This window comes from Macaca mulatta, chromosome 9 (assembly GCF_049350105.2).
Source record: "Macaca mulatta isolate MMU2019108-1 chromosome 9, T2T-MMU8v2.0, whole genome shotgun sequence".
NCBI classification, from domain to species: Eukaryota; Metazoa; Chordata; class Mammalia; order Primates; family Cercopithecidae; genus Macaca; species Macaca mulatta.
In genome coordinates this window covers 112326623-112340945 of record NC_133414.1, presented here as the reverse complement: position 1 = coordinate 112340945, position 14323 = coordinate 112326623, and the positions used below count along the sequence as shown (strand labels likewise).

General features: G+C 44.7%; 2 protein-coding genes and 1 long non-coding RNA gene across 6 annotated transcripts in view; 2 read left to right on the top strand and 1 right to left on the bottom strand.

The window, feature by feature from the left end:
- The window catches only part of PKD2L1 (polycystin 2 like 1, transient receptor potential cation channel), a 44646-nt gene extending 41843 nt beyond the window's left edge, over positions 1 to 2803 (top strand). For both annotated transcript variants that reach the window (XM_015147920.3, XM_015147921.2), the window contains exons 13-16: positions 441 to 559; positions 819 to 942; positions 1893 to 1977; positions 2475 to 2803. In XM_015147920.3, coding sequence (XP_015003406.1) covers positions 441 to 559; positions 819 to 942; positions 1893 to 1977; positions 2475 to 2506 — 360 coding nt within the window. In that variant the 3' untranslated portion in view covers positions 2507 to 2803. The remainder of the gene's footprint in view (positions 1 to 440; positions 560 to 818; positions 943 to 1892; positions 1978 to 2474) is intronic.
- Positions 2804 to 4296: 1493 nt separating this feature from the next.
- Positions 4297 to 14007, top strand: BLOC1S2 (biogenesis of lysosomal organelles complex 1 subunit 2). 3 transcript variants are annotated; one of them, XM_028853459.2, is made up of 6 exons: positions 4297 to 4366; positions 4750 to 4866; positions 10166 to 10285; positions 10990 to 11094; positions 11335 to 11607; positions 13217 to 14007. In XM_028853459.2, the coding sequence occupies exons 1-5, from the start codon at positions 4312 to 4314 to the stop codon at positions 11604 to 11606; spliced, it is 669 nt and encodes a 222-aa protein (XP_028709292.1). In that variant the 5' UTR covers positions 4297 to 4311; the 3' UTR covers position 11607; positions 13217 to 14007. The 3 variants fall into 3 exon arrangements, with proteins under 3 accessions (XP_028709292.1, XP_077801416.1, NP_001253844.1); XM_077945290.1 differs by lacking the exon at positions 11335 to 11607 and having other exon boundaries at positions 13220 to 14007; NM_001266915.1 differs by lacking the exon at positions 11335 to 11607 and having other exon boundaries at positions 4306 to 4366; positions 13217 to 13971.
- Positions 5484 to 8984, bottom strand: LOC144331260 (uncharacterized). Its single transcript, XR_013398268.1, has 2 exons — positions 7721 to 8984; positions 5484 to 6031 (listed from the first exon to the last, which is right to left on the bottom strand). It is a non-coding gene; the product is annotated as an uncharacterized LOC144331260 (long non-coding RNA).
- Positions 14008 to 14323: the final 316 nt, after the last annotated feature.

Genomic DNA, 14323 nt, shown 5'->3' with positions numbered 1-14323 from the left:
AGAATCACTGATAATTCCCTCAGAGGACTTACCTTCTTCTGGGAATTTTCAAACTCGGATTCTTGGCTGTCCCTACTCTGCCTGCTCCATCCCAATCCAATGTAGACCAAAAAAAGTCAAAGGCAGGGTGACAGCAGTCTAGAAAGTGCCAAGAACACTGGTAGTGTCCCTCCTCTGCTAAAATGAGTTGGCCTCTAGTAAACACCTCATCCATAAAAGCTTCTAGGATCTTGTGTTTTCTTTGAGAGGTGACTCCTCCAGAGGTTGGTCCAGCACCACCACCCTGACCCTATTGTCTCCAGAGTCTGGGAGGGAAGGGGAATAGCAAGAACTAGAACCTGAGGCTTGATCCTGAGATCCTGGTAGAGGGGGTGATGGAACAGGAGCTGATGGCTTCCCAGAGTTATCTCCTCCCCTCTAACCTCTGACTTCCTGAGCAGGTGGCCCTCGACACTGAGATTGAGAAACTAGGCCGATCCGTTGTGAGCACCCCACAAGGCGAGTCTGGTCCAGAGGCTGCCAAAGCAGGAGGCTGGGTTTCAGGAGAAGAATTCTACATGTATGTGCAGCCAAGGACTGGTTCAGGGCTGGCAACACTTCTATTATGATACCCTATCTTGTACTTTTTCCCACAACTTTCCAATTCTCTGTCCTACCCCAGGGAGAACCTCTGCTCCCCTTTAATTCTGCCTACAAGGCTGGGTCTTCCCTTCCTGTTCCAATCTGGACACAAGCCCTTCTGTGAACCCTGCCTCTTTAGACATTCAGTCCCTAGACACAGATTTCTGCTCCATTAGTCTCTCTCAAATCCCGCACAGGCTCACAAGGAGAGTTCTGCAGCTGGAGACTGTGCTGGAAGGAGTAGTGTCCCAGGTTGATGCTGTCGGCTCAAAGTTGAAAATGCTGGAGACGAAGGGGTGGCTGGTTCCCTCCCCAGGCGTGGTGAGTGGCCCTTCACCTGGTCCTCCTAGTTCTTCACAGCTGAACTCTGCCATCTTTTCCACTCAGTGGGTGGGGCAAGAGTATTTTTGAAAGACCTATGTTTTCAGGCTCCTGGGGAAACATGTTTACAGTGGTCAGTGTATCAGCAGAGATGGGTCATGGAGATAAGGCCTGGAAGTTGCTTGCCCTGGCCTAAGGGCTGCCTTGGCCACTCTGAGATGGTCTGTGTCAGTCTGTTTGGGCTGATATAATACATTATCATAGATCGGGTGGCTTATAAGCAACACAGGTTTGTTCCTCACAGTTTGGGAGGCTGGGAAGTCTAAGATCAAGATGCCAGTAGATTCAGTATTTGTTGAGGGCCCACTTCCTGATTCATAGACAGCTGTCTTCTTGCTGTGCCCTTTCATGGTAGAAGGAGTAAGGGAAGTCTCTTTTATTATTTTATTTTATTTATTATCATTTTTTGAGACGGAGTTTTGCTCTTGTTGGCCAGGCTGGAGTGCAATGGCACGATCTTGGCTCACTGCAACCTCCGCCTCCTGGGTTCAAGTGATTCTCCTGCCTCAGCCTCCCAAGTTGCTGGGATTACAGGCATGCACCACCACACCCAGCTAATTTTGTATTTTTAGAGAGATGGGGTTTCTCCATGTTGGTCAGGCTGGTCTTGAACTTCTGACCTCAGGTGATCCACCCACCTCGGCCTCCCAAAATGCTGGGATTACAGGCATGAGCCCATTCATATGTGCTACATATTCACTATCTAATCCCCTCCCAAAGGCCCCACCTCCTAATACTATCACATTGGGGGTTACAATTTCAACAGATGAATTTGGGAGGGATGCAAATAGTCTATAGCAGTCTGAGTTCTCTGGAATCAGATACAGAGAAAAGAAAAGTGGTACACAAACTATTTATTCAAATGATTTGTCCCTTTCTTCTTCCAACAGGAGGAACAAGCTATTTGGAAGCACCTGCAGCCAGCCCCAGCTGTGACCCCAGACCCCTGGGGAGTCCAGGGTGGGCAGGAGAGTGGTGAGGAAGGGGGCCTAAAGCATCAGACAGCAGGCTCTCCTCCTTCTGCCTCCCCACAGGCCCCCTCACCACATCCCCTGCACTTCTAGGACAACAGGTCCCGTCATGGCTGCTGCTGAGCCCTACCCAAAATCTGGCCTTTTGAGCCAATGTTTGTGTGTGTGGTGGGCATCATGCTTAGGCTTGTGACTCAGTGTTTCTGTGTGTTGCCACATAGCTCTGTGAAATAACATCTTCCACTGGGCCTTTTACTCCCTGTGTACTTAGCTCTGTGTGTTAATTAAAAAAAAAAAAAAAAATTAGCAAACAGGATAAAGGGAGGGAGGGTAATGGCTCTTCCTAAGCACCTGGATAGCCATGGTTTGTGAAAAAGGTAGAAACCAAGAGAGTAGGCAGTATCTACATGTCTTCCTACTTCCCAGTGAATCGTATTCTTATCCTTTGTGCATCCCGAGATCTGTTGCTAGCACCCATGGGTTTCTCGTTTTCCCCTATAGAGGTTCCCTATAAAAGAGAGAGGAAGCCTTAGAGGACAGGAGATGCTCAAGTGGTGAGATTCCAATGTTGCAGAGGAATTAAGTGTGAGGCACTCCTGGAGCAAAGTCTATGAAGGATCTTCTGCAAGAGGCTGCCTCCTGGTCCACTGAACCTGGAAACTGAGTGGGCTTCAACCAGGAGATAAAAATGGAGCCTGAAAGGAATCAGGCAAGGAAATGACCTCAGGATTCAGAGATCTTTGAATTAATATGTGGTGGGTTCTGACATTATTCTTCCATAAGACCATGTGGGTTTCCATGGTGGCTATCAATAAAACTCCTTAGGAAAACGAGTTTGCATTTGCTTCTGGTATTATAGAGGGAAAAAAGGCTGAAATTGTGGGCCGTCCATGTGCCTGGGCTGGAATAGTTCATGCTCTCTAGGAGGTATAGAGTAGGTGCAGTGATGTGAAGGAGCTGGGCTACCACAGGAGTCCTGAAATAAGAACTTCTAGGCCCAGCACGGTGGCTCATGCTTGTAATCTCCACACTTTGGGAGGCTGAGATGGGTGGATCACTTGAGGCCAGAAGTTCCAGACAAGCCTGGGCAAAATGCTGAAACCCTGTCTTTACTAAAAACACAAACAAATTAGCTGGGTGTGGTGGCGCGTGCCTCTAATCCCAGCTACTTGGGAGGCTGAGGCATGAGAATTGTTTGAACGGGAGGTGGAGGTTGCAGTGAGCCAAGCCGAGATTGCGCTACTTTACTCCAGCCTGGGTGACAGAGCGAGACTCTGTTTCAAAAAAAAGAACTGCTGGTTCACAGGAATGGCTTGAAATAGTGGCTACTATGGTTGCACCATGGGAAAAGTGAGGACAGGTGACAAGTGAGACTCAGTCCTCAGAGTGGAGACAGTCAGGGCAGGAGGGCTGGGGATAAGGGGTAGCTGGTGTGTGTGTGTATGTATATGGTGTACTGGCATTGGGGTGGGGTGAGAGGGTGCAGATGGAGGATAACCAGGGATAAGATAAGAAACTCCTACACCAAGATTTTGGGTGTCCAGGAGCCTGCCTGAGGCCTGCTGAATATCTCCTCTCCCTTCTTCTGTGGCCTTTATTCCTCCTCATTTTGCACCTTCGATTGCTCCCCAGTCACTTCTTCTCATCTACCTCTTTCACTCCTGTTCTCCCATCCCATTAAGTACTCTGTACACCTAGGAGGCTTGTGAAACAGTTTAAATGCAATTAAGATAACCAGAGTGTATCCTCAGCTCTAAAAATGTTACAGTCCAAGCTTTCTTCAAGAAAGGCTGTATCAACTGAAGAGAAGTATGCCTGTCTGCAGTTTAAGAAATAGGGGCCAGTGAGTTGGTGTTAACCCAGGACATTGGGAGGGAGAGTATTTAGAACCAGGGATTAATGCCTGAACGTTTCCCCAAAGCGTGGACGAGACAACCTGTAAAACTTTGGATTCCCTGAGCCATCTTTTGATGACTAACTCCAGTGCGGAGTGTCATGGGAGGGGGCAACCTGTCTTTAGTGGTTTTGTTCAGCAGGCCACAAACAGGGTTGACTATTCCCAGACGGGTCATGAGTGGTACAAGACGAGTGATCCCTCCAGGGTGTGACTGTAGGGATAAGCTAGCCCTCATTCCCGACGTCGCGACTGTTGGCAGTGGATCGATTCATAACAGCCTGGCGTAGCTTCAGTTTCGGCTCCGGAATCACCCTTTGCTGTGTCATAGACCTGAGGCTCGACTGGACTGCGAGGCACAGGACTGCAGGGCCGCCCGGGTGGGCGGGGCACACCCAGTGCGCATGCGCAGCACCCGGGCCCGGAAACAGTGCAGGGTCAGCCATGGCGGCTGCAGCCGAGGGCGTACTGGCTACCCGGCGTGATGAGTCCGCTAGAGGTACCCGGAATGGATGAGGAGGAAGCGCCCGGTGGGGGGCCTGGGGCTTCATCTCGGGAGGGCGAGGTTTAGTGTGTGGTTGGCTCACCTGGCAGGAACGGGCTGGTGGGAGGAGTGCACTTGTCTCTGCGCGCGAGTGTTTGTCCTGTCAGGGTGACGGATGGTTTAGCAGGGGTGCCGGGTATCGGCGAGGGGCTGTGCGAGGGAGGCGAGTTGGTGTGTCAGATGGGCAGGGACGCCGTGAAGGACTTGAAATTATGGCAGATGGAGAATGGAGCCGACTTGATGGAATGAAGGCAAGTGGAGGGATGTCGGAACAGGCAGTTTTGGCTGGATTAGCACCGGGTGTAGGCGGGACACTTAGTCATTCTCCCTTGGCCCAGACGATGCCGCCGTGGAGACAGCTGAGGAAGCAAAGGAGCCTGCTGAAGCTGACATCACTGAGCTCTGCCGGGACATGTTCTCCAAAATGGCCACTTACCTGACTGGGGAACTGACGGGTGAGACTGGGTCTGGGTTGATTCGAGTGCGGTTTGGCCCGAGAGGCCTGGGAGATGGTTAACAGCATCAGTCTACAGCTCCGTTCCTACCCTGCATGCCCTGAGACAGGCCTCTTGGAAGTTTGGGGACGTCATGAATGGGAGAGAAAGAGAATACAACTCTGCAGGCCTCTGTAACATAGACTAATGAGAAAACAATAACAAAAAATTAATATCCAGCAACATTAATCAAGAAGTGCTTCCTTGGGGAAAGTGTATTTTGAGCAGGGTTGTGAAGGGAATTGTTGGTGGAAAAGGGGGAGATGATACAACTAGTGAATGACGTGGTATGTGCAAGCAGTGTGTTTGGCTAAAGCAGAAGATGTGTTTACTGGGATAAAGGGAAATGAGGAACAGGGAATGACCTGTAGATTTAGGGACCTATTAAGTTGGTCTGAGGATTTGATAACCCACCCTTTGGGACATGACTAGTGTTTGATCGTTTCCCAGTGGACACATGACCTATGTGTGGAGGAGGATCAGAAAGTGAAGTATGGACCGGGCGCGGTGGCTCACACCTTTAATCCCAGCATTTGGGAAGCCGCTGGTGGATCACTTGAGGTCAGGAGTTCGAGACCAGCCTGGGCAAAATGGCGAAATCGTGTCTCCACTAAAAGTACAAAAATTAGCTGGCCGTGTTGGCAGGCGCCTGTAATCCCAGCTACTGGGGAGGCTGAGGCAGGAGAATCGCTTGAACCCAGGAGGTGGAGGTTGCAGGTTGCAGTGAACTGAGATCATGCCACTTGCATTCCAGCCTGTGTGACAGAGTGAGACTCCATCTCAAAAAAAAAAAAAAAAAAAAAGAAAAAAGAGAAAGAAAGTGAAGTCTGGGCCAGTACAGCATCTCAAAAACATTTATTAAATTGTTTCACTTCCCCCAGGAAATTACTGTAAGCTAAATTTGTGAATGAGAATCTATGAGAAAAGGCTTGATACAGAATAGTAGGGGTTGTGAATCTGTAAATTTTTTTTCTTTTTCTGTTTTTAAGAGACAGGGTCTCACTATATTGCCTGGGCTGGTCTTGAACTCCTGAGCTCAAGTGATCCTCTTTCCATCTATTTTGGTTTTAAGCCTGGTATCCAGTCTTAGTCTGCTTCCATCTCTCAATATCTACTTGAACAAGTCCTATAAATTCCACTTCTGTAATGTTCTTGCTCCCATGCTCTCCTTTCCATTCCTTTTACCACCACTCTGCCTGAGATCTTCATTACTTTTCTTTTATTATTATTATTATTTTTAAAATATGACCAGGCACGGTGGCTCACGCCTGTAATCCAGCACTTCATGAGGCCGAGGTGGGTGGATCACCTGAGGTCAGGAGTTCCAGACCAGCCTAGTCAACATGGTGAAACCCTGCCTCTATAAAAATGTAAAAATTAGCCAGGTGTGGTGGTGCATGCCTATAATCCCAGCTACTCGGGAGGCTGACGCGGGAGAATCACTTGAACCGGAGAGGTGGAGGTTATAGTGAGCTGTGATCGTGCCATTGCGCTCCAGCCTGGGCAATGGAGGGAGACTGTGTCCTAAATAAATAAATAATAGAGACGAGGTCTGCTCCTTTGCCCAAGCTCGTCTTGAACTAATGGCCTCAAGTGATCCTAACGCCTCAGCTTCCCAAGATGCTGGGATTACAGGTGTGAGCCACTGTGCCCAGCTATGACTCTCTAAGTTATCAGCCTGATTATTTATTTGTTTGTTATTTTGAGCAAGAGAAACCAGGTAACAAAATGTAGACCTTTGGCTTCCCTTTAACAATTCCAAAGATTTGGCCCTACTACCCCCTGCATTCTTTCAACTATAATTGACTAGAGCTGAGCAGCTGCCTCTTTTAAAAGGACTAGTGCTATCTAATTTGTCCTTACCACTTCCTGTTTTCTCCCCTTTACTGAGAGCTAGTGTCAACTGCCATTGATCACTGTTATTTTTATTAGTAGCAGTACAGAAATGGTTTTCTATACCAATGCCTCTGTCAAAACTGGTAAAGCAAATGATGGGCAAAGAGGACCACATATTCCAAGAAGTAAGGGGAAGCATATTTCTTCATGGAAGTGAATAATTTTCTTATGCATTTAATGTGCAAACACTTGGCTTACTTTACTCATTTACATTATCTTGGTGGCTTCTAGGTGTTTGAATACATCACCCCTGTTTTATTTTATTTTATTTAGATGGAGTTTTCACTCTTGTTGCCCAGGCTGGAATGCAGTGGCACAATCCTGGCTCACTGCAACCTCTGTCTCCCCGGTTCAAGCAATTTTCCTGTCCCAGCCTCCCGAGTAGCTGGGATTATAGGCACATGCTACCACGCCTGGCTAATTTTTTAGTACTTTTAGTAGAGATGGGGTTTCTCCATGTTGGCCAGGCTGGACTCGAACTCCTCACCTCAAGTGATCCGCCGACCTTGGCCTCCCAAAGTGCTGGGATTACAGGTGTGAGGTGCAATGCCTAGTTGTGATCTTTGTTTTAGAGAGACTAATTTGATAGCAGTATAAATATGAGAGTATAGATATGGGGGAGAGAGAACAGAGAGAGATGAGCAATAATTCAGATGAAAAGCAATAGAGGACCAGGCACTGTGGCTCATGCCTGTAATCCTAGCACTTTGGGAGGCAGGAGGATTGCTTGAGGCCAGTAGTTCAAGACCAGCCTGGGCAACATAGCACGACTCCATCCTTGTAGTCTTGTCTTGTCCCCTACCATCCAGAGGTTACATGCTCCAAGTAATCTAATAATAATAAAAGAAAAGTAATGACGATCTGAGGCAGAGTGGTGGTAAAAGGAATGGAAAGGAGAGCATGGGTGCAAGAACATTACAGAAGTGGACTGTATAGGACTTGATTAAGTAGATACTGAGGGATGGAAGCAGACCAAAATGTATCTGAGGTTTTAAGCCTGGGTGGTGCCATCAGCCAAAATAGCTGGAAAGAGGAACCATGTTTAGTGTGAAAATATTTTCAGTTTTGGGTTGACTGCTTGTTGATGTAACTAGGGAACTCAGGTGACTTATACATTGGATTCCAGAGCTCAGAGACTGATCAGAGCACAAGAAACAGATTTCAGAGTCACTTTCATAGTGGTCCGATTGGAGGCTGTGCAGGATGAGATTGCCAAGGAAGAGCTTAGAAGTAGGTAAGAGAGCCTAGGCTAAAATGTCAGGGAATGTGTATATGGTGCACTTAATTTGTTTTTAATAACACTTAACGTACCTAGGTTTCCAAATGATTTATTATATAATCAATTTTAAGCAAATTGTTCTTTTCCTATGATTGTTATTACTTGCACACATGCTTTATTGAATTTAAGAGTAAATTGATATTTCCTCTTAAACTATGCTAGTTTCTAGCATAATCCTGGGAATACCCATAGGTATGTGCTACCCACATAAACATCAGTTACGTGTTACAGCTGAGAAAAAGTTGAGCGCTGATAGTTAAGGGGGTCTGATAAGAAAGGATCTGGCATAGAAATCTAAGAAGAGCAGTTAGAGATTAGAAAATCGGTATAGTACAATGCTATAGCAGCCAAAAGAAATGAGCATTTCTCAAAGAGAAAGAGATCAGTAATGTCCAAGACAATGAGAGGTTTAAGAGGATAAGAACTGAGCAAATGCCATAGATTTGGTGGTTAGCAGGGCACTGATGACCTTGGAACATGTAATCTCTGGATGGTAGGGCCAAAGACCAGACTGCAAGGGTATATGCAAGTAAATGTTAAGGAAGAGGATGTAGTGAGTGTCAGCTACTTTTTCAAATTGTTTAGCAGTGAAGCTCCTTTGCTTTACTGAGCAAATGATATAGGTGTAGCAGAATAGAGAGAGTGCTTTTGAGCTGGAGGAAATCTGAATATATTGCTATATAGAGAGGAAGGTGCCAGGAGAGAGGGAGAATTTGGAAGTGCAAGTGAAAGGAGATGATTGAAGAGAGGCCCTGAAGAAGTAGAAGTGTTTGGGATCAAGGCCACAAGAGGAGGGGGTTGTCTTGGCAAGAATAGGAACACTTCTGCCTCTTGGGAAGATATTAAGATCCAGAGAAGTTTAGAAGTAAGGCAGAGAGAAAAACAAAAAACAAAAGAAGTAAGGCAGAGAGGTTGATGCAGCTTATGTTAATAGACTTGGCCTTTGGGAAAGTTAGAGTAGAGGCCATTTGCTTTGAATGGGGATAGGGAAAGAACTGAGGATATGAGAAGTAGACAGATGGTTTGGAAATGTCACTGCATAAAATGCAATATAGAATTATACATGGTAATAAATGAGTTAACTAAGAAGTAGTGAGGTCCTAGCTGATTGTGTGTGTGTGTGTGTGTGTATACATATATATATATATATATATATACATTTTTTTTTTTTTTTTGAGACGGAGTCTCGCTCTGTCGCCCAGGCTGGAGTGCAGTGGCGCAATCTCGGCTCACTGCAAGCTCCGCCTCCCGGGTTCACGCCATTCTCCTGCCTCAGCCTCCCGAGTAGCTGGGACTACAGGCGCCCGCCCCTGCGCCTGGCTAATTTTTTCTATTTTTAGTAGAGACGGGGTTTCACCATGGTCTCGATCTCCTGACCTTGTGAGCCGCCCACCTCGGCCTCCCAAAGTGCTGGGATTACAGGCGTGAGCCACCACGCCCGGCCTTTTTTTTTTTTTTTGAGATGGAGTCTCACTCTCTCACCCAGGCTGGAGTGCAGTGGTGCAATCTTGGCTCACTGCAACCGTCGCCTCCTGGATTCAGGCAATTCTCTGCCCCAGCCTTCTGAGTAGCTGAGATTACAGGTGCCTGCCACCACGCCTGGCTAATTTTTTGTATTTTTAGTAGAGATGGGGTTTCACTATCTTGGCCAGGTTGGCGTTGAACTCCTGACCTCGTGGTCACCCACCTTGGCCTCCCAAAGTGCTGGGATTACAGGCAAGAGCCACCGCGCCTGGTCTGATAGTATGTATATTATATGTATGTATGTTAAATGTTTTCATGCTGTAGAAGTACCAAGACTATTTTACCTCCCTTTTCTTAGGACATGAGTTTATTATTTCCCTTTGTAACCATGATCCTGAACCTTCTGGATCTTGTTTGGTTTAAATAATTTTCTGATTGTTGCCTGAATTTCTACTGAGACTTTCAGAGTACATAGGCTGAGTTATAAATATCATAGATCAAAAGTGGCCCACTCCATCGACACTTCCTTGGTCCTGCCTTGAACTACCACTTAGCCTATACTCCCACATTCTAATGATCTAAGACAAATCTTAAAGGTATTACATCTGTTTAATTTTCAAGCCACCAGTGAAGACTATAAGCTCCTGGAAAATATGAATAAACTCACCAGCTTGAAGTATCTTGAAATGAAAGATATTGCTATAAACATTAGTAGGAATTTAAAGGACTTAAACCAGAAATGTAAGTAATAATATTTTTAATTAAACATGTTTGTATTTAATGTTCTTTTGTGCTTGGGGCCATGGAGAAGAGGAGGGAACATGACATCCTTGTCTCGTGGGAGCTTGTTTTCTAAAATGAATTCCAAATTTAAGATGAATCTCTTCCATTCTGAGGATTAGCATGTTTTGTTGGTATGGTTATTTTTGCTTCTAAATCTTGATTTTATCAGTTTATTCCTGGAAGGGAGGGGGTGAAGGAGGGGTGGCCAGATTCTAATGAACTGATTTACAAATCCATAAAGGATTACTCTATAAGCAGAAAACCAAAAACTCTATAATGGAAAACACTAATTTAGAGTAATCGAATATATTTTTTCCATTGATTTATTATTTTTGTGTTCCCTTGTCTCTAGGGTACTCTTTCTTGGTATGGGAGTACCCAAGAAACAGAATCAGTAATGGAAAGATTGCTCGAGGAGCAAGAAATAGAAAAGAATGGAAAATTAGTAGATGAGAGACACTAAGTCTGGGCCACAGTTGAGGCTGATCAACTAGCTACTGTCTTCTAAAGCACCTGCCTTGCTAGTGGTCAGAATCATGTCATTCCACCTAATCTGTCTTAGCATAGCTGGAGAGACACTAGCATTATTACTTTTCCACTCTTTTCCTATATTCCTTGTTGATAAAACCATATAAACATGAGTTTTTTCTTTGTTTTTAAAGATGCTGGACTACAGCCTTATCTGGATCAGATCAATGTCATTGAAGAGCAGGTAGCAGCTCTTGAGCAGGCAGCTTACAAGTTGGATGCATATTCAAAAAAACTGGGTAACTGTTTTTATTTTTGTTTTGATATAATAAAGAGTGCCTCTTGCCAGCATGTCCTTAGTAAACGTAATAGTTAACATTTATGGTGTGCCTACAGTGATCTATTAATCTTCACAAAACCTTAGTAATTTATTATTATATTAATAAAAACAACATTTCCTGATTACTTAATGATATATCAGGCACTGTTCTTAGTGCTTTACCTGTATTATGTTTATTTTTTGTTTTGTTTTTTTTGAGACGGGTTTCATTCTTGTTACCGAAGCTGGAGTGCAATGGTGCGATCTCGGCTTACCGCAACCTCCACCTCCTGGGTTCAAGCGATTCTCCTGCCTCAGCCCCGCCGAGTAGCTGGGATTACAGGCGCGCCACCATGCCCGGCTAATTTTGTATTTTTAGTAGAGACGGGGTTTCTCCATGTTGTCAGGCTGGTCTCGATCTCCCAAGCTCAGGTGATCTGCCTACCTCGACCTGGCCTGTATTGTGTGTTTTATCTTCCCAATAATCTGTGAGGTGAGTACATGATTTTTGTTTTGTTTTGTTTTTTGTATTTTTAGTAGAGACGGGGTTTCACCATGTTGGCCAGGCTGGTCTTGAACTCCTGACCTCGTGATACACCTGCCTCAGCCTCCCAAAGTGCTGGGATTACAGGCATGAGCCACCACGTCCGGCTTAAGTACATGATTTTTATCCCTATTTTGTAGGCAAGGAAACTGGTTTAAGGGGATGAGTAGTTGCTTAAGGACACAAAGCCAGTACATGTAAGAGCCATATTTCTAAGCAGGTCTGTTTGCTTACAAAGCTCAAGTTCTTATTTATAGTTGAGAAGGCAGAAGCACCTTTAATAATGTAGATAAGTATGTCTTAAACAAATAGTCAGTTGAGGATTTTCTGAAAGATCACTTTTCCTTTGAGGAAGAAACTGGTACTTTTAGTGCTTGTGGCTTACTAACTGGCTCTGGCTCTTACATACATGGTTAAAAGTAAATAATTTAGTGTTTTTTTGTTTTTTTTTGTTGTCTTGTTTTGTTTTGTTTTTATAAGAGATGAGGCCTTGCTGTGTCACCCAGGCTAGGGTGCAGTGGCGTGATCATAGCTCACTGTAGCCTTGAACTCCTGGGCTCTAGTGATCCTCCTGCCTCAGCCTCCTGAGTAGCTGGGACTACAGGTGTGCACCTTCGCATCCAGCTACTTTTAAAAAATTTGTTCTTGAAACAAGGCCTTGCTGTGTTGCCCGGGCTGGTCTCAAACTCATGGCCTCAAGCAGTCCTCCCACCTCAGCCTCTCAAGTAGCTGGAATCACAGGCCTGAGCCATCACATCTGGCCTGAGTTTGTTTTTGTCCTAGATAACATTTATAGATTATTTTATTTTCATCATTTAACAAGGGCTGACTACTTCAAGAGAGTAGTTTGTAGTAGGCTGGGATTTGATATGGGTGGTGATTAACAATCAGTTTTATTTTCTACCGTTACATTTAGCCAATGATTACTGTGAACCTTACTGTGTACAAGGCAGGGGTAACCTTACCATGTAGAAGATATCTTGGTTCACAGTAACCATTTGTGACAGAGTCCCTTTTTCTGTTAAAATTGTGAAACCAGGTGCTTTCATGGTTTTAATAGAAAAATGGGATGTCACAGTAAGAGGCTTATTTGATGGCCTTTTAAATCTCTGTATCTTTCAAAATTGCTTTCCTGGAGTAAGGTGTAAGGATAAGAACATAAAAGAGGAAACGTACATTTATACTTCCTGAGGGTTCCAGTCTGGTTCCAGAGGGCACCTGGGACAGTGCTGAGAGAGGCAGTTTTTAAGTAAGGCTCCCGATAGGTCAAGTGACAGATCTGCCCCATCCTGATGGAGCTGTCTAAGCAGGTGCTATTGACAGGGTTAGGACTTCGTGAACCTGTGTTAGGCTCTCGATTCTGAGTGTCTGTGCTTGAATTCTTATTCCAAGTTTTACAGATCAATGATCTGTATATTTGGACAGATGATGAGATAGAAGCTAATAGATTTTTAGCAATATAATACGTATTTTTTTTAACTTGACTGGAAATGCTAACTAAAAACTGTCTTTGTAAGAGCCAGTTTTAAAAGATGTAACTCTCCCTCATCCCTCACAGAAGCCAAGTACAAGAAGCTGGAGAAGCGATGAGAAACTTATTTTTATGGGACAGAGTCTTTTTTTTTAATGTGGAAGAATGTCTTATAAAACCTGAATCCTGAGGCTGATGAATTGTGAAAACTCCTCAAAAGGAAACTATGCTGGTCATCCCAGGAACATCTCAACGTTAGAGTAAACTGGAGGACTGTGGCTATTCCTGAACCTTCTTTGAGGCAGAATCCCTCAGAATCTCACACTTATAACTCCCTACCTTTTACTTGAATGCTTTACCATATTCAGGACAGAGACTCTCACAAAGTTCAGAAAACAGCTGGGCTTACCACTAAAATAAAATGAGAGGACCTATTTTCTCTGGTAGTGGTTGATTACTACATTATTTTCTTAAGTGGCTGGTTTTTGGGTTACTATGTAAATGGCTGTTTTTTCTGTTAATGATGCTAATGTGTTGTAAACAAGATTCTAAATTTAAAAAGGAAAACAAACTTGTTCTTTGCAGCTTATCACCTTGTGAATGTTGGTAACTTACTTTTCCATAATATTGCAAATAACATAAAATGTTAAAATAATTCCAAGCTGAGTCTTCTAGATTGAGCAGAAATGGTGAAAGGAGTATTGATAACTTGGCATATGTGATGGGCCCCTCTTGTTTATTTTCTGTGTGAGTCAGATTGACATGTGGCCAGTTTTGGAAATGTGATGAAAACAAAGACTAGATGGGTATGTGTGTTTATGTGTTGGGTGGGGAGTTGAGGATTGCCACTTATAAAATAAAGGATTTTATAAAATGCCTTCCTACTGTGTGTGTGGATCGGGGGGGATCTTAGGGACCTAATCGACTTCTTTTCACACTAAAGACATCAGACAATGGGACATACTGACTGACCAGTCTAGGTTGAAAGATAGGCAGCCTTACCCAGAACACAACATTAGCAGCTGAGAAGGTGTCTGAGGTCCCCAATTACATATCCCAAAGAGTTTCTTACTTCTGTTTCTGTCATTTCCCCTCCGTTCCAGATGGTCATCATTTATCCTCTGTTCTTCTGGACTGTTGCTGTGGGCTCTTCTCATCTTAACTGTCCCTCCACACCACCCTCCACACTGCTGC